Genomic DNA, 23,693 nt, shown 5'->3' with positions numbered 1-23,693 from the left:
GTGCCATAGGATATGTATACATATTGGGTGGTACGACAACATAGTTGCTCTTTCCACCACTGAGGTAGAATATGTCGTCGTGACCGAAGCTAGCAAAGAGATGGTATGGCTGCAATCTTTCTGGGAAGAATTAGGTCTCAAGCAAGGGAAAAATGTTTTGTATTGTGACAGTCATAGTGCTATTCATTTAGAAAAGAATTATGTTTATCATGCCAGAACAAAGCACATACAAGTGCATAGTCACTTCATCAGATTGACTCTGGAGTATAGAGTCTTAGCACTTGAGAAGATTCAAGGGAGTCAGAATCTGGCTTATATGTTGATGAAGACTGTTACGATCAAGAAACTGAAGTTGTGTGCAACTTCAGTTGGACTTCTCTTTGAGGATTGAGAAGTTGTTGTCGCTGTAGAGGAGATATTGATGATGGGTTAGTCTCAAAGTGGGAGATAGGTAAGTTGTGAAGCCCGAGAGGTTAGAGAGAAACACCTGTAAGTGTGTGATTTCTCTTATAAACTATTTCATCTTCATAGTGGATTATTGCAGCGGCGGAAGACAGGACGTAGTCTCACCTTGAGGCGAACCTGTATAAATCTTGTTGTGCTTTTTCATGCTTACTTTTCCCTTCTTCCATGTTTATTATTGTTGCTCTCAAGTTTGGAATTAGGGCGTCTAATTCCTAACACATTTCACCTTCAATTCTGTCTCATTCTACCCCATTTCTCTCCATCTCTTGAATGTATCAAAAACATCAAACTTCATTTTCAGGAAATAAACCCAAACCTTTTTGCTTGCATCATCAATAAATGTTACATAGTAGTTAGAACCACCAAGGGAAGCAACGGTTGAAGGCCCCCACACATATGTGTAAACCAACTCCAATCTTTATGTCTTTTGGTCCTTTCCAACCTTAGAAAAGGTAACCCTTTTTTGCTTTCCAAAAATACTGCCTTCACACGAACTGTTATTTACAGTTTTCAACCCTTGTAGCTTCCATTTGGACTGAATCACTTTCATTCCCTTCTCACTCATGTGACCAAGCCTATAATGCCACAAATCAGAATCAGTAACATCATCAACAATTGCAACTGTGTGTTTGTAACTAGAAGTGATGTAAAGAGTTCTAGTTTTAACTCATACAACAACCATGACTCCCTTGGTGACTTTTCGGGCAGCACCATTAAAAGTTACATTATGACCTTCACAATCAAGCTGCCCTACTGAGATCAGATTACGCATAAGTTTTGGTACATGTCTCACCTTGTGAATTTTCCAAATTGACCCATTTGACATCCTCGAACTGACATTACAAATATCGACAATATCCAAAGGTTCTCCATCAGCAAGATACACCTTTCCGTGATCTCCAACAACATAGTTCTCCATGATCTTGTGGTGTGCGATGGTGTGAAAAGAAGCTCCTGAATCTAACACGCAAGAGTAAAAAAGGCTATCAATCTGTTACAATGTGGGACCCACCATGGCTATACAAGCTGGTCGGACCCATCATGAGCTCGAGAGGTGTCAATAAGAGTCCTCATACAAAGTGGCTCTAGCTAAGAGATAGGGAACATATGCTGGAATTAAATAGAAGATTTGAAGATCAAGTGGGACCACAAAGATACCACGAGCTAGTATCTCTATCAACATGAGCTGGAAGATCATGTGAGACCCACTAAGATAAGATCATGAGGTGGTTTCTATCTTATTTCATGTGATTAAAGACGAGTTAGAAGTTGAGTTAAAGTAGTCTCTTAAATAGATAATGTAATCTTATCATAATATGCTTATCTTGGAGAGTTCTAGTTGGAATGTAATTAGGAGTCCTAAAATTACTTGTACATGGACTCTATCACCTCCTCAAATATAAATAGAGGTGATTGTAACTCAAAATTCATCATGGAAGTTTCTTATCTTTTTTCTTCTCTCTCGTGTGAAGTGTTCTCTCTCCACTCTCTTTTATTTTCCTTCTCTTCTGTCTCTACTTGAGAGCTCTTCTCTTTTTCCTTTTTTTTTCTCTCTTCCCTTGCTCGGTGTATTATTCATGGGGTCCTAAATTCAACATGGTATCAGAGCTACCAATTTAGGATCCCCGTTATGCTCTATGAAGATTATTGAATTTAGGATCCCTTTTCCATAATTCCGAGCAAGAGAAAGAAGAAAGAAAAAAGAAGAAAATGGAAGAAGAGCTCTCAGGTAGAGAGAAGGAAAAATAAAAGAGAAAAGAGAGGTGGCGCCAAGCAAAGAGAGTGAGAGAGAAAGTAACTTGAGAATGAGATGTGTAACTTGATTAATTCCGAATTACAACACCTCTATTTATAGTAGAGGAAGAGGTAGAGACCTTATACAATTTGCCTTTCAGTCCTAATTACATTCCAACTCTAACTCTCTAAGACAAGTCTATTCAAACCATTATACTAGAAGACTAATATGAGTTGAACTAGAACTCTTTCTTCATTCACGTGAATATAAGGGAGGAGGCCAGCTCGTGGTCTTATCCTTGTGGGTCCCTCATGATCTTCCAGCTCATCTTGATAAGGTTGACAGTTCCTGAGATATTTGTAGGTCCTACTTGATCTTCAAGTCTTCTAACTCATGCTTGCTTGGGTGAGGACTCTTCTTGGTGTCCCATGTCCTCATGGTGGGTCCCACCAGCTCGAGCACCATGGTGGCTTCCACATTGTAACAAAGATATGATTAAAAGCTGCTAATAGAAGGCTCCTTATGAAACAAGATTGAAGCTCAAGAGATAAGTATTTATTTATGATATTATTAATTTATGCTACTTATTTTTGGTATTAAGAAGTGGTTTAGAGATGTCCTTATGCATGTTTTCATCTTATCAATTATGAGAATATATGCATCTTGGATTATCTTTGATTAGAAAAGATTATCAAGGCAGTTTTTGTCGGTTTGGACATTAATTTGACCGAGACCAGTGCATATTGGATTTTCTTTTATAAATCTGTGGGAATAAGATTCCCGAATAAAGAAGGATGATGTTGAGCCTTTTATGAGTCATTATCAATTAAAATTAATTACTTAGCATTTATGCTAAGCATCTCCACTAACCGAGTTGGTTAAAACCTTCCACTTGGTTATATGTTGATTACTTGATTGGAGAACTATTTTACATGATTTTCCTACTATGGCTGAAGATAATATGAATCACAAGTACCTTTACGAAGGGGGGGGGTGCGCTATCGCAATGGACCTAGTTGGTCATCTCACCAACCGTGGACCACATATTGATGAAGATGATATATTCTATACTAAATGGTTAAAGGAGGATACATTGGTTATTAGCTGGCTTATCAACAGTATGAAAGAACATGTATCCAATAATTTCATTCATTTAGAGACGCCTATATAAATTTGGGAGACATGCGCCAAGTTGTATTCAAGCTCCGACAACTTACAAAGGCCATATGATATTTTACAACGGATGCTTACCACCAAACAAGGAGACAATATATATGAATATTTGGCTCGCATTAGAGGCTTCCTTCATGAATGGAAACTTTCCCAACCAACCTCTACAGATATCTTTGTCCAAAATAAATAGAAAGAGGCCTTGATAACTGCCATATGCCTTTCTAATATTAAACCGCATCTTGAAGTTGCTAAGACTCACCTTCTTAGCTCTTACGTGGTTCCCACTTTTGATGATGTATGTTCTACACTTCTCCATATTCTAGACACCTCTCCCTCTACTACTGAAATACAATCCGCTATGTACTCTTGACATAGGGGAACACCATCTGACCTAGACCGAGGCCAATGCAAATGTTATAGAGGAGGAAGAGAAAGAGGTAGAAGGACTGGTTTTGACCGAACAGATGGGAAGGAATGCACCCATTGTAAGGGATATGGCCACACTAGAAACACATGCTTTCACCTGAAAGAATGCTCTATATCTGATAGATTGGGCCACTCTCGTGAAAGATGTTATAAAGGTAATGAGAATAAGGCTAACCAAGCCTTAGTGAGTGATACAAAGGTAAAGCAATCTACCACAACAACTCCAAAGCATACTTTTACTGATGAAGACTATGAACTATTCCAGAAAGTGAAGTCTAGGATGCGGTCCTTCCCAAGTACTTCTTCACCAACCGTTGCCACCACCACTTCCGGTATGTTTATCTGCCTCCTCTTCATCCTGGATAATTGCGTCAGAAGCCTCCGAACATCTTACAGGTAGCATACATCTTCTATACTCAATTTCTCCATTTATTTCACATAAATGTGTTACCATTGCTAATGGTTCACAAACTAAAGTTCAAGGGAAATGATCTACTTCTGTTACACCATTACTTCCGCTCACTGATATCCTTTTCATTTCTACTTTCCCTTTGAATCTTTTATCGGTTAGTCAGCTCACCAATCATTTTAATTGCTCTATCATTTTCTCACCCACTTCATGTGTATTTTAGGATATTACAACGAAGCGGGTGATTGGTGGAGGCCGTGAACAAGGGGGCTCTACTATGTGGATGTGCCACAAATAAATACTGCATCCACCTATGACACTGAAACCAGGTTATGGCACAACCTGTTAGAACATTGGTCCACCAATCTCTCCATCATTTTTTTCCTAAAGCGCAGTCGGACCTTCATTGTGAAGCATGTCAAATGAGTTAACATTAGAGGTCTACATACTCACCTCGTCTAGAAATTAAAAGTGTCTCTCCTTTTTCGTTAATCCATACTGATGATGTATGGGGACCTTGAGTGTCTCTAACATTTCTCATGTGAAATATTTTATTACATTCATTGATGACTTCACTCGGACCACTTGGTTATTTTTGTTTAAAGAGCGTTCTGAAATACCATTGATATTTAAATCTTTTCATGCAATAGTACTCACTCAGTTTGGGCTGAAAATTAAAGTCCTTCAGTCGGATAATGCCAAAGAATACAAATCCAAAGATCTTGACTCGTTTTTTCAAGAAAATGACTTTATTCATCAGACATCATGTGCCTACATCCCTCAATAAAATGGTGTAGCCGAACGAAAGAACCGTCATATTCTTGAGGTAGCTCGTGGTTTACTATATGCCATGAAAGTTCCATATTTTTATTAGCCGCATGCAGTTCTTATTGCATGTTTTCTTATAAATCGGTTACCCTCTTCCATTCTTGGTAAAAAATATCCCTACTCTCTATTATTACTTGATGATGATCCTTATTCACGACCATTGAGAGTCTTTGGCTGTCAATGTTTTGTCCATATTTCCTCCCCATAACATAGTAAACTTGATCCCAAATTTGTGAACTGTATTTTTTTACGATTATCTCACACACAAAAGGGTTATGTTTGCTATAATCCCTCTCTTCAATATTTACTTGTGTCTTGAGATGTCACATTTTTTTAAGACTCTCCATATTATTCTGATAATGCTCCTCCATGTTTATCTTCCTTACCAGGTTCTCCTCGATCGGTTGTGCCCCGTGCTGCAGAAACTACTCAGCCCCCAGAAACATCGGCTGACACCACACTTGCTGAGTTGTCGGATCCTATTGAGGTAAATCCATTTTCTTCGATTATTTTTGGCCCAAAATACGATACTCGTCCTATTTCTGTTAGGAAAGAGCCTAGATCATGCACCATGCCTTCTACTTCTCATCCCATAACAAACTTTGTGTTTCATCATCGCCTATCCCCTTTGTTGTCAATTTCTATCGGCTATTTCCTTCATACTTGTACCACAATCCTATCAAGAGGCTGTCAAAAATCCAGAGTGGAAGGCGGCTATGGATGAAGAAATGCAGGCTTTTTATAAAAATCAGACATGGTCTCTAGTCCCCCTTCCTTCAGATAAGAGACCCATTGGTTGCAAATGGGTATTTATGGTGAAACACAATCCAGATGGGTCCGTGCTCGGCTGAAAGCTTGCCTTGTTACAAAAAGTTATACACAATGTTATGACATTGATTATGAAGAAACCTTCTCTCCAGTGGCTAAATTAAACTCGGTACGTTTGTTATAATCTTTGGCAGCTAACTCTTCCTGGCAGGTCTATCAACTTCATGTAAAAAATGCTTTTCTGAATGGGGATATAAAGGAGGGCATTTATATGCAGAAACCACATAGGTATGTGGTTGAGGGGGAGTCCGTATGTCGACTACAAAAATCTATTTATGGTCTAAAAAAGTTGCCTCGTGCATGGTTTGAAAAGTTTAGCCAAATACTCATACGGGCCGCATTTCACAAATGCTCTTTAGATCACTTTGTCTTTATTAAAGACACACCGAAGGGTAAGGTAGTTCTAGCCGTATATGTTGATGAAATTATTATAACTAGCAGTGATCCTGAGGGCAACCAAAAGACAAAATAAAGGATATGTATTGTATTCAAGACCAAGGATCTCAGACTGCTTAAATATTTTTGGGTATTGAAGTACTACAATCTAGACATGAAATTATATTATCTCAAAGGAAGTATGTCCTTGACCTACTAGAGGAGATTATAATGTTTGGATGTAGACCAGCAGAAACTTCTATGGACTCGAGTACAAAATTATGTGCATGTATTGGAGAAGAAGTAGATGTCGGAAAATATCAAAGATTGTTGGGAAGACTTATTTATCTCTGCATAACAAGGCCAGATATTTCATATGCAATAAGTGTGGTAAGTCAATATATGCACAAACCACAACTCAATCAATTGCAAGCACTAGAACGGATATTACGATATCTGAAGGAGCACTAGGAAGAGGGCCCCTCTATAAAAATCATGGACACTTCAACATCGAAGGATTCTCAGATGCAGATTGGACCGGATCCCCGGATGACAGAAAATCTAATTCGGGATATTGTACGATAGTTGGAGGAAACTTGGTTACATAGAGGAGCAAGAAACAGAATATAGTTGCAAGGTCTAGTGCAGAAGCAGAGTACAGAGCGATGACACACATAGTCAAGAACTCCTATGGATCAGATCTCTCCTAACTGATCTCTCTCAACTGAAGTAGGTTTATACAAAGAAGCTCCTATGAATCTATATTGAGATAATCAGGCTACAATTCACATCACATCAAATCCAGTCTTCTAAGAGAGAACAAAGCATATAGAAATAGACAAATTCACTGCCGGCATCTTATCTCTCCATCATGTATCTTCATAGAACCAGGTTGCAGACATTCTCACCAAACCAGTCACTCACAAAAGTTTGTCCAACATTTGCAGCAAGTTGTGTATCTACGATATTTTCTCACTCCCAGCTTGAGGGGGAGTGTTACAATGTGGGACTCACCATGGCTACACAAGTTGGTGGGACACACCATTATCTCGAGAGGTGTTAACAAGAGTCCTCATACAAAGTGGCTCTAGCTAAGAGATAAGGAACATGTGCAGGAATTAAATAGAAGATTTGAAGATCAAGTGGGACCCACAAAGATACCACGAGCTGGTATCTCTATCAACATGATCTAGAAGATTATGTGGGACCCACAAACATAAGATAATGAGGTGGTTTCTATCTTGTTTCACGTGATTAAAGAAGAGTTAGAAGTTGAGTTAAAGTAGTCTCTTAAATAGATAATGTAATCTTATCATGATATGCTTATCTTGGAGAGTTCTAGTTGGAATGTAATAAGGAGTCCTAAAATTACTTGTACATGGACTTTATCACCTCCTCAACTCTAAATAGAGGTGATTGTAACTCGGAATTCATCAGGAAAGTTTTTATTTTTTTTCTTATCTCTCATGTAAAGTGTTCTCTCTCTACTCTCTTTTATTTTCCTTCTCTTCTCTCTCTACTCGAGAGCTCTTCTCTTTATTATTTTTTTCTTTCTCTCTCCCCTTGCTCGAGGTATTATTCATGGGGTCTTAAATTCATGTTATGATCCCTAGTCATTGATCGAGTAACTCGGTGTGGAATTTGTGAATCCAGCATTGTAGTTGACCAGTTGCTCTCGGTAAGGACAGGTAAAGGGGCTCCTTTCTTGGTCTGGTCTTTGGAAGGATGAAAGCAGTCTCCTTTGTGGGGCTAAGCTACTGCTCTATAAGGGCAGAGGGCCCTTGCTGCTGCTACTCAGACAAGAGGGTAAGGGGTCCCCTTCTCTGGCATGAAAAAGTGAGTTTGAACCCCTCCTTGCTGCTACTCAAGTTAGGGCTGCAAACCCCTAACTTGGACAGTCCTTGGGCCTGAGGTTAGGGGTTCCTAACCTGGCTTCTTGCTGGTCTTGATGCTGGGAAAGAACTCTAATTTATGGCTGCTCGTGGTGTGGTGATGGAGAGGCCCCCATTCAGGCTCATAAAGAGAGGGAGAAGCCCTCTATAGCTGCTGTGAATGGAGGGGATGATGGAGCCCCTAATTGAACTCGGAAAAGGGCTCCAATTTCCCTCTCCTCTTTGGTATGGATTGATGTAAACAGAAATCAAAATAGAGAAGAAGGAAATTCAGATTCAAGAGGGAACTTGGACCTAAAGCTCATCAAGGAGACCTCCAAACCCTAGAGCTCATCAAGGAGAACTCCTAACCCTGTTTAACCTAATTCAAGACTTGCCTTTTCTTCCATTCCCTGGCCATCTAAGTAAGCTTGACGTCCCCCCTTGTTTTAGGGTTAAATATTATAATTATGCCCCTATGGAAATTTAACTTAAATAATACATAAAACGCATTTAAAACAATATGGAAAGAAAGCTATTAACTCTGTAACTTAGTGATCCTCCATTGTATGACTCGGTCAACTATTGAGTCCTCAAAAATTCGACAAAACCGACAAGAGTAAAACATCTTATACCTCTTCAGTCACCGCATTTGTAGCATCACTTTTCTTTTCATCCTTCTCCGGTGCTCTGTAGTTCTTCTATATGTGACCAGACTTGCCACAATTTTGGCATTCCACATTCCTTCCGAATTTGGACTTGTTTCTACCATTCCTTGACTTCCCTCTACCATAGCTCTTGTTGGAATTCCTCGCAAAGTTCTTGCCCCTAGTATCGACACTTATGGTAGAATTAGATGTCAACAATTCTCCGAAGTCCTTTCTACGAACTTCCTCCTCAAGAATGGTATCCCAAACATCATTAAAAATCAACTTCCCATTGTCTATAGAGTTCATGACTGCAACCCTCATAGGCTTCTAACAATTTGGCAGAGATGCCAAAAGAATTAAAGAACAAACCTCATCATAAAATTTAATTTGAACAGAGGTCAATTGATTGACAATCATTCTAAACTCATTCAAATGCGATGCTACTGATGTATTTTCTGTCATCTTTAAATTGAAGAGTTTTTTCATGAGATGTACCTTATTATTTTGTTATGCACGCAATAATATTATTAAGAGTTTAATTAATTTATTTCTTTAATTTATGTTATTTTATTTCAGTTAAAGAATTAATAGGCCATAGGGACATTTTTGTAATATTTTATCTTGAACCTTGTAAGGGTGAACCCTATTTAAGGGGTAAGAGTAATGAGAAGAAGGCACGCATTGCAAAATACACCTATGGAGGCTAACACATAGTTGTGTGCAAGCTCTAGTGAAGATGTACGTATATAGCAAAAACTTTTGGGCAAACTCATTTTTCTTAAAGTGGCTAGACTTGATATGTCATATGTAGTAAGTACGGTTAGTCAGTATATGCATAAACCACAAGTTATTCACTGGCAAGTTCTAGAGAGTATCCTCCGATATTTAAAAGGAGCTCTAGACAAAAGACTTCTATATAAAGGAGCTTCAGGTTGGATCACCTGATGATAAGAAGTCCACTTCTAGGAATTACACATTAGTTGGAAGAAACTTGGTTACATGGAGGAGTAAAGAGCAGAATGCGGTTGCACGATCCAGTGATGAAGTAGAATAAAGAGCTCTGGCCCATATAGTTAGTGAACTTCTATGGAACAAATGTTTTTTAACTAAATTTGGGTTTCACAAAAATCAGGTCACATCCAAGATACAAACCACTATATGTAGCAAGTTGGGTATTTATGATATTTTCTCTCCCTCTGTTTGAGGGGGAGTATTGAAAGATATAAGCCAAGTATTGTGGTGATGATGTAAATTATCTTTATTTATTGTCCCTTTCCTCCCTTCTTAGGGTAAAGAGCATTGATATAATTTGTAAGATGTACAATATTATAAATACATGTTAAGGGGGAGGATTAGGCAAACCCTAATCCTCGTTCCCTCTTTCTCTCACTCACTCTCTCTTAGCCAATCCCTCTCATTCTCCTTCCTTTCTCACTCGATCACCTTCTCCTCTTCTCTTCTTTCTGTCTTCTTCTTGTAAGTCTCTTCTCCCTAAACTAGTTCAGTTATTACTCATTACATGGGATCCTAAACCTAACATCACAAAAATTCTAAGTGTATATAATTACACAAGGATGATATTTGAGGTTAAATGATGAAATTATTATTGACTCAATCCTCAAAACCAAGTCTCATCCAAAAATCTCAGAAATGACATAAACATCAAAATTTGGAGTTTGATTCACAAAACTCATGTCCCACAAGCTATTGAGATAATTTTTGTTTGCCGTCTAGCTTGGCTCGAAGACAACACTCGCTTGGACATCAAGTGGCCATGGGAATTTGGCGTCCCAAAGTCTTATAATTTGAAGACAATTTAGTCTTTCCTTGGGAATCTAAATTTTTTTTACCCTAATCACTCAAATGCATAATGACCTAGGGTTTTTTATTTTAACATTGTTGAAACTAGGATCCCTTTTCTGAAATCTCGAGCAAGAAGAGAGAGGGAGAAAAATGAAAGAGGAGAAAGAGTGCTCTCAGGTAAGGAGGAGAAGAGAGAAACCGAAGAAAGGAAAGAGAGAGGTCAAGCAAAAGAAGAGTTCTTCTCGAGAAAGAGAAAAGTTTAAAACTACCTCCTTGATTATAATCTATGTACAAGGTCCTCTATTTAAAGTAGAGAAGTAGAGTCCATGTATAATTACTCTTCATTATCCTAATTACATTCAACCTCTAACTCTTACAGATAAGCCTATCATGATAACATAACTCAACGTAAACTAGAAGTCTAACATAACTCAAACTCTAGTTCCTTCTTATGAGGACGTGACCTTTAGGATAAGATGCCAACTTGTGGCTATCCTTGTGGGTCACACTAGATCTTCTAACCAGCTCGTGGTTCTTTTTAGGAGTCCTTCTTGATTTCCAACCAGCTTGTGTAAGTCCCAATTAATCTTCCAACTTATGAGATAAGAAAGCCAGCTCATGGTAGTCCTACTTGATCTTAAACTCTTCCAACTCATGCCAGCTCGTGTGATGACTCATCAAGTCATCTCTCGTCCACATGGTGGATCCCACCAGTTCGTTCAAGCTTGGTGGAACCTACCTTGTAACAAACATGCATCATTATGCAAAGAAAATATTGAGATTTTTAATTATCAAATTTGTCAGATGAGAGCTCCTAGATTTCCATTCCTTTCTAATCTCATAGACTTTAGCTCCATGTTTTGATTTTCTCTTTTTTTTTTGTTTGATATTCTGATTTATCAAGAGGAGTGGCATTTAATATGGTTAATATCTCTAAAGCATGAGATAAATATGAGGCTTTTCTTTTGGCCAGCTATTTGTGGGATTTTAGTAGTTTGTTTTCTTTTTGAAGTTCTAAAATCTATCACACAAAGTATCATTTTCACTTTTCAACTCATGAAGATATGAATAACTCACTTAAGTCTTTCATATTCTCATATGAGCCTTTCATTTACTTCTCTATGCTCTTCTAACTTGGAGGAAAAATCCACTTTCAAGAATTTAATCTTCTTTCCTTATTTTAAAAGTTGCCTACTTAACTTCTTATTTTCTCTTTTTTTTTTTCAAGGAAGGACATGAGTTTATCTAGCAATATCACTATTTCTTCTTTGTTCAGTTCATGAAGACTATCATTCTCAAATGTCTTATATCTATCTGAGACGATATTTCCAACAAAATAAGAATGCATACAATCTTCAATGCCTACAATGTTTCTATGTTCAGTGAATTCAAAGTTTTAAGAACCGCATTTCATATTCTTAGAAAAATTAGATTCTAATTTATCTTATATGATCTTTGTTGATTTACAAGATAAAACACTACAAGGAAATAGACTTCTGCCAATGAATTTTGTCACTGGTAGAAGTGACAATTGTTTTAGGCAAACCTCTTCCAACAAAAAATTCATTAGCACATTTTCTCTATTACAACTTCCACTAGAAATTTTTTAAAATCATTGATATAGTTTGAAATCTATACTAGTGAAAGTCAATTTTGCTAACATAAAATTTTACAACTCTACTAGAAAAATTTAGTTTCATTGGTAGATAATTCAAAAATTCTACCAACGAAATTCAATTTCCTTGATAGTGATTTAAACCTTTTCTAATGAAAAATAAATTTAGCTAGAATAAGGTTTGTAAGAAAAGAATTTAAAAAAATGTTCTACCCGCAAAAATAAGTTATGTTAATCATAGTATCATCTATATAAAAAATAAATTTTGTTAACGAACTTCTATTTTTGCTAGGAAAAGTTTTTTATTGAAATGTTTTTCTTTATTTTTATAATTTCCCAGCTTAATTTTTAAAAAAATTATAATATAAAAGTAAATATAAAAATTAAATTATAAAAACTGTATATTATATATATTATATATATATATACACACACACACACACACACACACACACAAATATATTGAAAATTTTAAATTATACAAAAAAGAAAAAATTGACGATAAATCACTATGAGGGAGGATCCAACAAATGACGACTCTAACGCTCTACTTTTATTTGCTAAAAGATCGACACGTCCAATGAATGAGGCTCGATAGCTTTTTTTTGCCTCTCACACCATTGGATGCATATCATCTTGTTAAAGATAATACAAAAATATTACTCTCCCCTAAACAAAACATATAAATAAATAAATATGAAAATTATAAATTACAACAAACTTTTTGTTTTTTATACCTTTAGTCTATTTGTACTGTGACTGATGAGTAATCCTAAATTGTTCAGTTTTAGTGCAAATTTCACCCTACAAATTTTAAAATACAAATTTGAATGTGTTACATTAATAATATAATTAAAAAACATATTTTAGTTTTGATATATACCATTTCCTCTTGAATGCACATAAATGAATTCGTTCCCATAGTATATCGAATCGTTTATTTTCTAACATTCTATATGTTTACTTAGGAACATCTCTACAATTTAGAATTAAACATTAGTAAAAAAATGATTAAAACGTTTATACACAAACATTAAAATTTAATTTACCTGAAATTTCTCCCCTTGAAAGACACTCTGATATAGCTACTGCCGATCTACAAGGGAAACCTTTCTATAAGGTCGACAGTGCTACATGGTTCCCACACTCTCTATACCAAGTGTCCATGCTAGTTCGGTGTTGCCAAAATGTAACATCCCATTTGAATACAAGATGCCACATACCTCTGTATTACTCTGAATATTGACATCAAACTTTTCCTTGAAGAATCCATAGGGATTCTTCTACTTAGGTCTCTAATTGCCTCATCCACTTTGGAGCCCTTTGATAGACTACGTCCTTGCTTGAGCGAATGGAGATGAATCTATATACATAGAAATTATACATAAAGGAAATAAAAAAACTACAAGCAAAATGTAATTTAAAATTTTTAAAAAATACTCTTTTTTGACTTTAATACCCTAAATCTCTAGAACATGATTGTCCTTTAAAAGTAGCTCATAGTTACGCATCTTAGATAGTGGACAGATCAAGGGTATTGGCCCAAGTGGCTTCTCAAAATATGACGCACAAAATAATGCAAAGAATTTTTGTTTTCAATGTTCCCCTATTAGCAATTACCGCCCAGAAAAACTTGCTCAGGAAAATTCCATTAATTGCTCTATTAGCTGAAAATTACAATTGAAAGAGATTCCAACTCTCTCTTGAAGCCAATTGTAATACCAATTACACTGTTACAAACTCTACTAAACATAGAATCGTATTGCTTAAACATTTGTCTGATCTAGTTAGACAAGTAATGGTCAAACATGAAATGGGAAGACTCTCTTAAATCAAATTGTTCTTCTCTTAAATCACCATCTAATGCTTCATCACTTGTGCATCAGGGTGGCATTGTATTTGCTTAGTGAAACCAAGGATACAAAAATGAACAGATTTCAATGGGTTAAATTGTGACATTAGCTGTTAATCTGTTTGATCGACGAAAGAAGTACCTTGATCTTAAGAAAAAAGCTCAATAATAATTGAAGCTTGAGATGAACTTTCAGGAAAAAGCTTCGAAAAAATATTCATTGTGTTTTAGCTTCTAACATCAGCAGTAATGAGAAAAATTGGTCTCTACGATGTGAAGAGCACATATGATCTAAATAATTAGCTTCTAGTCAAGACCCATTGAAGTTCAAAAGGAACTCTCCCTCAGTGCAGAATCCTTATGCGTTCATCATCATTCCAAACTGGAAAAAACAAAACGAAACAGAACTAAACAAAAGTGCAGAGCGAGCAAACTGGTTGTCCTCAATGGGGGTTCGATCTGTACTTCAAAGCTCCATAGATTTAAGAAGCGAGCAAACTGGTTGTCCTCATTGGGGGTTCAATCTGTACTTCAAAGCTCCATGAATTTAAAAGCTAAAATGTTAGGGACTATTATGATTACCTCCAAATTCAGAGGCAATAACAAATTACGTCCTCTGTGAACCAGGTAAAAACAACTTGAACAAACAAAATGAGGAAAACATTCATAGGAGCATCAGAATCAAAACTTACCCTCCATATGCTTCTCATACGCCAATTGAGCTGCAAGAATATCCAAAACAGCGAAACCGACAGATTTAAAAACAGTTATCTCGGCATCACTCGTCCTCCCGTCTCTCGCTTCTTTAATCAAATCAACCAGCAAACCCACATCCCCTCGCTCAATTATTCCTCTCTGTATTGCACCCACCAGTTCCCCTGCCTCCTCCAGTGCCTCCTCACAATCCACGTACACCTTCCCTCTCCTGATAGCTTCATCATCACATTCCCTCATCGACGGCTTGAAAGAGCCGATTAAACCCAAGTGAGTTCCCTTCTTCAGATGCTTCCCTTTCACAAGGGGATAATCCGAACGCGACGCACAAGCGATAACATCTCCCATTTGAACTGCTTCATCTAAGCACTCCCGGTGATCGAAATTAACATTCCCCAATCCTTCCTCTTCCAGTCTCGCAACCAATTCCCGAGCCCTTTCTGCTGTTCGGTTCCACAGAATAATTCTCTGCAGAGAAGGCAGGGCGGCGAGGTGGGCTTTGATGATGTACGGCGCTAAAGCACCGGTGCCAACGACGGAGAGGATTCGGGCGTCTTCACGGGCGAGAGATTTAGCGGCTAATGCGGAGATGGCAGCGGTTCGGTGGAGGGTGAGCTCGGTGCCGTCGAGAGACGCGAGGGGGCTGCCGGTGGCTGAGTCGAAGAGGAGGTAAGAAGCGTGGACGGAGGGGAGGCCGAGGGCGGAGTTGCGAGGGAAGGAGGTAAGGACTTTGACGCCTATGTAAGGAAGGGATGGGTGGTGGGACCAGGCAGGCATGAGGATGAGAGATGAGGTTTCGTCGACGGCGAAATGGGGCCTATGCGGGGAGCAGATGGATTCAGAGAGGGAGCCGAGGGAGGTCTGGATGTGGTGGAGGAGTGATGTAGGAGAGAGCAAAGAGCGGATTTCAGCGGATCCAAGGTTTACGGGGCCGCTCGGCGCCTGATTTCCTCCACCCTTTTCGTTCGATCGAGAAGCCATCGGAATTGAGCAGCGAGTCGATCGTTAAGGGAAGATGTTGGATGCGAGCTATCAGTGATGGAACCGCCGCCAGGTATGTATTACCTGATGCGGTCAACACATAAATGTAAATTAGTCCACTAGGTCAAAAATTGCCAGGCTATAAAATTATAATTTGAGGAATATTATGCAAAGCATGGTATATATTATACATTTCAGCTCCTCGAACTCAAAAAAATCATGTTATTGAGAGAAAAAACTGAACCTTAACTGAAATGGCTATGCTTCATGCATACAATATGCCATATAGGTTTTGGGCAAAAGTTGTAAGCACCGTATGTTATATCATTAACCAAGTTAGCATAAAAACACTTCTAAAAAAACTCTGTATAAGTTATATACAAGCACCCTTCTTAACATTAAATATTTTAGAACCTTTGGATGCAAAGTATTCTTATTGAAAGAACCAAAGAAAAAATTACAAAAAAATGACTCTAGAGCTGATATAGGAATTTTCTTGGATTATTCTACTCATAACAAAACTTATAGAGTTTATAACCAGACATCTATGAGAGTAGAGGAGTTGGTTCATGTTGAGTTTGACAAATCTAATTCGCCAAATCCTACTCCAGCTCCAATTTCTGATGATGAGGAAAACTGTTATGGACTCCATAGCATCTCAGGTAATAAACAGACGTAGGAATTAATTTATGTAATTTCATTTTAGGTGTTATATTGGTTTAATTGTAATTTTCGTGAACCTTGTGCCCCTCGGTTTGGGCTGGTTATTTGTGTCCCTAATCCTCTTTATATGGGAGAAGGGGCTTGAATGAAAAGGAAGCATTGAAATCAAAAATAGATTAGAGGTCGGATTCTCCCTTTCTGAGGTCCAAGGTCGAGCCTCCTTTAAGGCTCAATTCATTCCCAAATCATTGCACACACTAAACATAGAAAACTCACCTCTTTGTTGACTGCAAATCTAGAGGAAAGAGGAGAAAGAAAGGTGACGAGATCCATGGCAAGGGCAGATCCTAACGTCTTGGTATCAGATAGGACCACCCTTGAGGATTCCTCTTCCCAGAGTGATTTGCATCAATTCGTAGAGGAATTGCCGCAGACCGTGGAGGAAAATAGAAATCACATAGAGTCTGCAATTTCTGCCATGAGTGATACTCTACAACACCTCCTCCGATGTGTGGAGGAAGGCTAAGCTCGAGGCCCTACATCGCCTGGAAGTTCCACGCTTTCGGCCGAGGACCTCCCTCCCCAACCGCCCCCACTTCCACCACACCTGCGCCAACAACCTCCCACAGCCATGGGACCCCGCACCAGGCCAAAATACGGTGCCCAGGTATGCCAAGCTTGACTTTCCTACCTATGACAGGTCTAAGGATCCCTTGATCTGGTTACACCTCTGTGACCAATTCTTTTACAATCAAAGAACACATGCTGATGACCAGGTCCATTTAGCTACCTTCCATATGCTCGATGAGGCGCTCCAATGGTACCACCAATTTAATTCAGAGCATAATGTTCATGATTGAAATTTATTTAAAGAATATTGCATGTTGAGGTTTGGTCCTCCTGCCCGTAGCAACCCTTTGGGGCATCCGGTGAATTTGAAACATACTTGAACTATTGAATTGTATCAGAAACACTTTCAGGAATGCCTAGCCCGCGTCAGTCAGTTTGTGCCTCCATCGTAGTATGTCAATCTATTTATTGCTGGGTTGACATAGGCCTTGTGCTTGGAAGAATAATTGCATGACCTCAAGACCTGGCCCATGCTATGAACCTTGCCACGACTATAGATGCCAAACAGCGTGTACTCAAGGAGTCTCTTGGCCAAGTAGGGATCCCACCATTGCCCCATCATCCTATTCATGGACTCCACGCTCTGGGCAAAATTCAGCACCACGTCCTAACAAATCTCCTTCCAAGCCTCCAGCCCAATACATTCGTCGCTTGTCTAGACCTGAGATGGAACAGCAACGAGCCAAGGGGCTGTGTTATAATTATGATGAACAATATGTCCAGGGTCACCAATGCAAACGTTTATTCTGGTTGGAGGTATTGGATGACATAGAGGAAGATCCACCGTTGGAAGACAGTGTTGAGGCCGAACAGGATGATCCAGCCATTTCCCTCCATGCTATGACTGACATGCACAACTCCAACACAATGCAAGTCTGTGCGGGTTTGCAACATCTGTAGTTACTGGCATTAGTAGATTCAGGCAGCACTCACAATTTCATTAGTGAGCCAGCCGCATTACAGCTTGGGTTGCTGATTAAAAATAACACGGGCATCTCAGTCTCAATGGCCAATGGGGCAAAAATTTCAAGTGCAGGCATTTCTCCCTCGACAGAATTTTTTATTGAAGGGCATTCATTCGTAGAAGATTTTCTGGTCATTCCCCGGGCTGGGTTTGAGTTGGTACTGGGCATTAAATGGCTTTAGACGTTGGGCCCCATCTTGTGGGATTTCAAGGCGCTCACCATGACATTTACGACCGACCAATACACTTCATGTCACACATGCTCCCCCGCCATGTACTCTTCAAGAAATTCAAGTCCAGGACACAAATAATTGTAAGTTAAATGCTTTACAGAATTTGGTGACTTTTTTCATGTCCCTATTGCACTTCCGCCTATCCGTCATTGTGATCATCGTATCCAATTGAAATTGGGTACTGAGCCAGTAGTAGTTCGCCCTTACCGCTACCCTCACTTATAGAAAGATGAAATTGAGCGCCAGTGCCAGACTATGCTCGTCCATGGGATTATTCAACCCAGTAGGTCTCCATTTTCTTCACCAGTGTTATTCATCAAGAAGTATGATAAATCATGAAGGTTTTGTGTTGACTACAGAGAGCTCAGTGCTCATACCATTAAAGATAAATTTGCCATTCTAGTGGTCGATGAACTATTAGATGAATTGCATGGTGCTAACTTATTCACCAAACTGAATTTGAAATTAGGATATCACCAGATTCAAGTTCACTCTTCTGACATGGAGAAGACAACATTCCGGATGCACCATGGGCATTTCGAGTTTTTAGTCATGCCATTTGGTCTCTCCAACGCTCCTTCCACCTTCCAGGCTCTCATGAATAAGGTATTTCGTTCTATCTTAAGGAATTTTGTTCTTGTCTTTTTTTATGATATCTTGGTTTATAGTATGCATTGGGAAGAGCGCCTTCAGCATCTACGCCAAATGTTCACTATCTTATGCTCCCATCATTTGGTTCTCAACCAATCCAAATGTTCCATGGAAACGTCAGAGGTAGCCTATCTGGGCCACGTTATCTCAGCATCTGGCGTGAAGACAGACTATAGCAAAATTCAGGCAGTGATCGACTAGCCTACTCCCACATCAGTCTCAGTGTTATGGGGCTTCTTGGGACTAGCAGGTTACTACAGGAAATTCATTCGTGACTATGGACAGATTGCAGCTCTGCTCAATAATCTCCTTAAGCGGAATGCTTTTATTTGGTCAGAGATAGCAACTTCATCTTTTGAAAATTTGAAGATAGCTTTATCTCCCGCACCAGTACTTCAGCTGCCCAACTTTGATGAATTGTTTGTTATTGAATGTGATGCATCTAGAGGGGGTATTGGCGCGGTATTATAGCAGCAAGCCCACCCCATAGCTTATTTTAGCAGGCAACTCGACCAACATCACCACAAATTAGCTGCCTATGAAAGGGAACTGATCAGCTTAGCCAAAGCCATTCAGCATTGGAGGCCCTATCTCCGGGGGTGCCCCTTTTTTATCTGGACCGATCATTGCAGTTTAAAGTACTTACTCGAGCAACGTCTCACCACGTCTCCCTAGCAGCATTGGTTGAGCAAATTGATGGGATTTGATTTTAAGGTTGAGTATAAACCTGGCCACCTCAACGTGGGGGTAGATGCCTTGTCCCGCAGGGACCTGTCTGAGCCTCAGCTACACGCTATCAGTCAACCCAGATTTATTTTGCTGGACTCTATTCGGGATGAAACACAACAACACCTCGAGCTCCTTAAGCTATATCATAATATTGAGCAGAACAAAATGGATAGCACTTGGACCATTCAGGATCGACCCATATTGTTTAGGAATCGGATTTATCTCCATCACACCTCGCCACTCATTCACAACATATTATCTACCTTTCATGACAACACACATGAGGGCCAACACAAAACATTAGTTTGGATCAGCTGGGATTTTTATTGGCGGAGCATGAAAAGTATTGTGACGGACTATGTGACAGCTTGCCAGATTTGTCAGCGGAACAAAGCCGAGTCCTTAAGTCCAACAAGGTTGCTTCAACCCCTTCAGTTACCTTCACCGGTATGGGCTGCCGATATATCCATGGACTTTATTGATGGACTTCCCCCATCTTTGGGCGAATCAGTTATTTTTGTGGTAGTCGACCGCTTCTCCAAATATGCACACTTCTTGGCTCTGGCGCACCCTTATACAGCAGCTCGCTTTGCCCAGCTCTTCATGGATCATATTGTCAGATTACATGGGGTACATTTGTCCATTACCAGTGACAGAGATGTCTTCTTCACAAGTACTTTTTGGAAGGAACTCTTCAAGTTGCAAGGGACGAAGTTGGCTATTACAGTCCCAGATCTGACACATCGATTCGTAGGGAGACATGGTGAATGAAGATCAAGCCAAAGGGAAGCTTGAAAACCCTAGAGCTCGTTGAGGAGAACTCTAAGTCTGTTTACACTAGATTTAACCTAATTCTCAATACTTGTCTTTCTCATTACTCTTACCCCTTAAATAAGGTCCCCGTTAGGGTTTGGGATAAAATATTACAAAAATACCCCTATAAATAAAATATTTCAAAAATACCCTTGTGGCCTAAAACTGAAATAAAATAAAGTAAATTGAAGAAAAACAACTAAAATAATAATGTTATTACCTGCATAACATTACACCCCCTGGAAGAACGAGCTTGTCCTCAAGCTCGGAAGCTCGGAAGTAGTGCGAAAAGGCAGATCGATGGATACTTGTAGGCGCCAAGATGGCCTATAATCTCGAATCCTATTAATAAAATTGCATCCACTAGAATCTATGAAAAATACTTTATTGGTCATCATTGTTGTCATAAATTGAGTAACAACTTCTTTGCCAATGAAATCATCCGCTGGTAGAGGCCCAATAGGGAACTCAAATTCAGTACGGTCATTCCCTTGGTACACTCGTGTGATCTGTGATATCCATGGTTTAATTATTTGACGCACGTCATCCAAAACTGGGCCCCGAAAAATAGTAAAACCTGCCTTTGGCTTCGATTTTATAGCAACAGAACCATTTGGGCAGAATATATAGGCACCAGAAGCTTGAAGATCCGCACCAGTGCCATCATCTCCTACATAATATTTATAAGACTGCTAGAGAGATGCCTTCACCGAGCTTGTGGTATGATGATATTGGATTGGTTTCCCATCAACAACAGCATAAGTAAGTACTAGATGTCCTTGCCCAACACGTATAGAATCACTGTTACGTCCTACAAACGTTTTAATCTATGATAGAATCGATTTTGGGCCTGACTTTCGGAACTTGAAACAACATAGGTTCGGAAACCTAGAGGAGGTACACTTGCTTCAAAAGCAAGTCAATCCATGGGAATATCAATTGGCAACACACCCAACTATGCTTGGACATAGAAGTTTCGCATGCCCAACGCTACATTAGCAATTGGTAGTAGCTGTGACTCAATTTCTTTTCCCTTAGCATCCCTCACAATAATTGATGCACTGGTGACCGGTATTCTAACAATATCCGCTCTCTTCCATATAAGAGAATTGTAGACAACAACAATCAGATCATTTCCATAGGCAAGTTGTGCCTCTGATGCAGGACAATAGCTAATGTTTGAAAGAGGACAATGTGCAAATTTAGTTGATGGGTTTCTGCATCCAGAGCTCATGTTCAACTCTATCAAGCAAGCGAGTGAAGACTCAACCAACTCTGCAGCCTCTGAATAGCCAATGTAGAGTCTAATTGCATAATCAATGGCCACATGCTACTTTTCAGTTCCACTGACACCATCATGATGTTGAGCAAGTGCCAGAGCATCAACCAGAGATGCTGTTGTAGGGCCTAAAGGCCCTAAACCATCTCTCCCTTTAAGAAACTCCAATTGACTGGTAGCCAAGTAGTAGCCACACATCATTCTCACATAACCCTTAATAGCTGGTCTACTTGTGAAGTATCCTGCCCAATAAACATTTGCTCGAGTTGCTTAAGCGAAGTAGTCAGCAGTCTTGAGTCCACTGAAATTCCACAAATAGTTGGTAGAGCAGCACCTCATTTCTGCAGGCGCCACTGAGGCACTTATAGCAGACACATGCAGTACTGTAATAGCAGCCACCAGTGGACCCTTCGTTCTATTGTTCAACCCAGCCACAAAAAAAACCATACAGCAAGTCACACACTACGAAAATTGTCCGTGCAGGTTCTTTCACGTCTTCAAGTCCGCAAAGAACATTTCCACCAGCAGATTCCACACTGGCCATTAAGGTGTCAGCTGGAGGCTGAACATGGTGATCTATGCAGACATTGTTCCCTTAAGCAAAGCATGTCAGCTTTCTTCTGCTCTGAAAACTGCATCCTCTACCCCTAGACCTGTACTTATGCTCAAAATCTTCATGTTGTAGGATAAACAATGACGCACCAACAGATTTCCCCTTCCGGAAGCTTGTTTTCCACCAGTCAGGTGAGACTATCCAAGCACTAGAACACAAGGCAGTGCAGAAAGTTATAGGTCTTCTTACTGTTCCTGTGATTACATGGGTGCAAGAACTTCCATGAGAGGTAATAGAGCCCCCCAGGCCCTCAACTATCTTTGGCAGCGGTGTGTGCTGCAAATCATCAGCAATATGCATTAACATGACTACTGGATAGTCAAAGGAAGATATTTCCACATTACCAACAACTTTAAAAGAAGTTTCTGTATTTCCCTCACCATGAACTATCATAAAAGTAATCTGTTGCGGACTTCCAGGACTTACATTTGATATTGATGTATCCCTCACCATACCCAAATAGTTATGGACAAAGTTTGTATCATATTTACATTCACTTTCATCAGCAAGATCCCATGGTAAATCTTTCTCGCAGTTGATATGATGGCCCCCTTTAACTTTGCTTGACTTTAATGAGGACAATGAGGAGTCCCAAACTTTCCTCTCCTCACTTGGCACACCCATCTGTGCTGCAACCCCAACAAGTATGCTTGGCTGATCTCCTTTTGTGTCACATATCATACCCCTTATCCTCCTATCAGCAACCTCTGCAAGAGAGACGGGTGTACCATGATCTTGATGGCTATCAAGAGTCGTCTGGCACAAATTCTTGGCCACATCAAACCGAAGTGTGGGGACAAGGGCCACAACTACATCACGACAATACTCCCCCACCCTTGGAGATGTGTCTCCCAATTCTTGTTGCTGGATTTCCAAGCCCATCTTATAACACTGTACGGAATTGGCAAGTTGGCCGACCATAGCATGAGTATCACCCAATTGCATATGGCCAGCAAATTTGGCAAAAGCATGCTCCTGACCGTCATGCAAGTTGGGATTTTCAATTGAGTGTCCAAGATAGGGATAACCTGACTGTACTGTCCCAAGCTGCAGGATAGTGCTGCTATCACTTGCAAATACAACACCATCATTAATATGGATTTCCCAACAGCACATATTTCAAAAGAGTTTGTTGCCCGAAGAGCAAGATTCAGAGCCTTCTGGGAATTACACGCACAGAGACTGAGACTGTGCGCTTCAGCTGAAAAATACAGCCCCTCACAAAAAAATTTCAGCAGTCCCAAGAAAAAATTTTCTAGGAATCTTGGCATCCCCAGAAAAATTCCATGTTGAAATTCATTCACACCAGCCGGAATTCCCTCAATTGGCCATCAATGCTTTGCTTCACGACCCAGAGACCCTTTGTCCCCAATTTTCGAGCAGCGTTGCTGCT

General features: G+C 39.5%; 1 protein-coding gene and 1 pseudogene across 2 annotated transcripts; both read right to left on the bottom strand.

Annotated features, from left to right (window-relative positions):
* Positions 1 to 14,220: 14,220 nt before the first annotated feature.
* LOC137948687 (protein SAR DEFICIENT 4) lies at positions 14,221 to 15,809 on the bottom strand. Of its 2 annotated transcripts, none has more exons than XM_068794822.1 (2): positions 14,723 to 15,809; positions 14,221 to 14,567 (listed from the first exon to the last, which is right to left on the bottom strand). In XM_068794822.1, exons 1-2 carry the CDS (start codon positions 15,723 to 15,725, stop codon positions 14,539 to 14,541), a joined length of 1,032 nt encoding a protein of 343 aa, XP_068650923.1. In that variant the 5' UTR covers positions 15,726 to 15,809; the 3' UTR covers positions 14,221 to 14,538. The 2 variants fall into 2 exon arrangements, with proteins under 2 accessions (XP_068650923.1, XP_068650924.1); XM_068794823.1 differs by having other exon boundaries at positions 14,221 to 14,554.
* Positions 15,810 to 20,638: 4,829 nt separating this feature from the next.
* LOC137947638 (alpha-mannosidase At3g26720-like) lies at positions 20,639 to 23,416 on the bottom strand (annotated as a pseudogene).
* Positions 23,417 to 23,693: the final 277 nt, after the last annotated feature.

The sequence above is a fragment of the Aristolochia californica genome, unplaced genomic scaffold (genome assembly GCF_029961685.1).
Source record: "Aristolochia californica isolate CCGP_79_NKW_82.1479 unplaced genomic scaffold, dmAriCali1.0.hap1 SCAF_13, whole genome shotgun sequence".
Taxonomy (NCBI): Eukaryota; Viridiplantae; Streptophyta; class Magnoliopsida; order Piperales; family Aristolochiaceae; genus Aristolochia; species Aristolochia californica.
The sequence above is the reverse complement of the archived record's forward strand: the minus strand, read 5'-3'. Positions and strand labels throughout refer to the sequence as shown.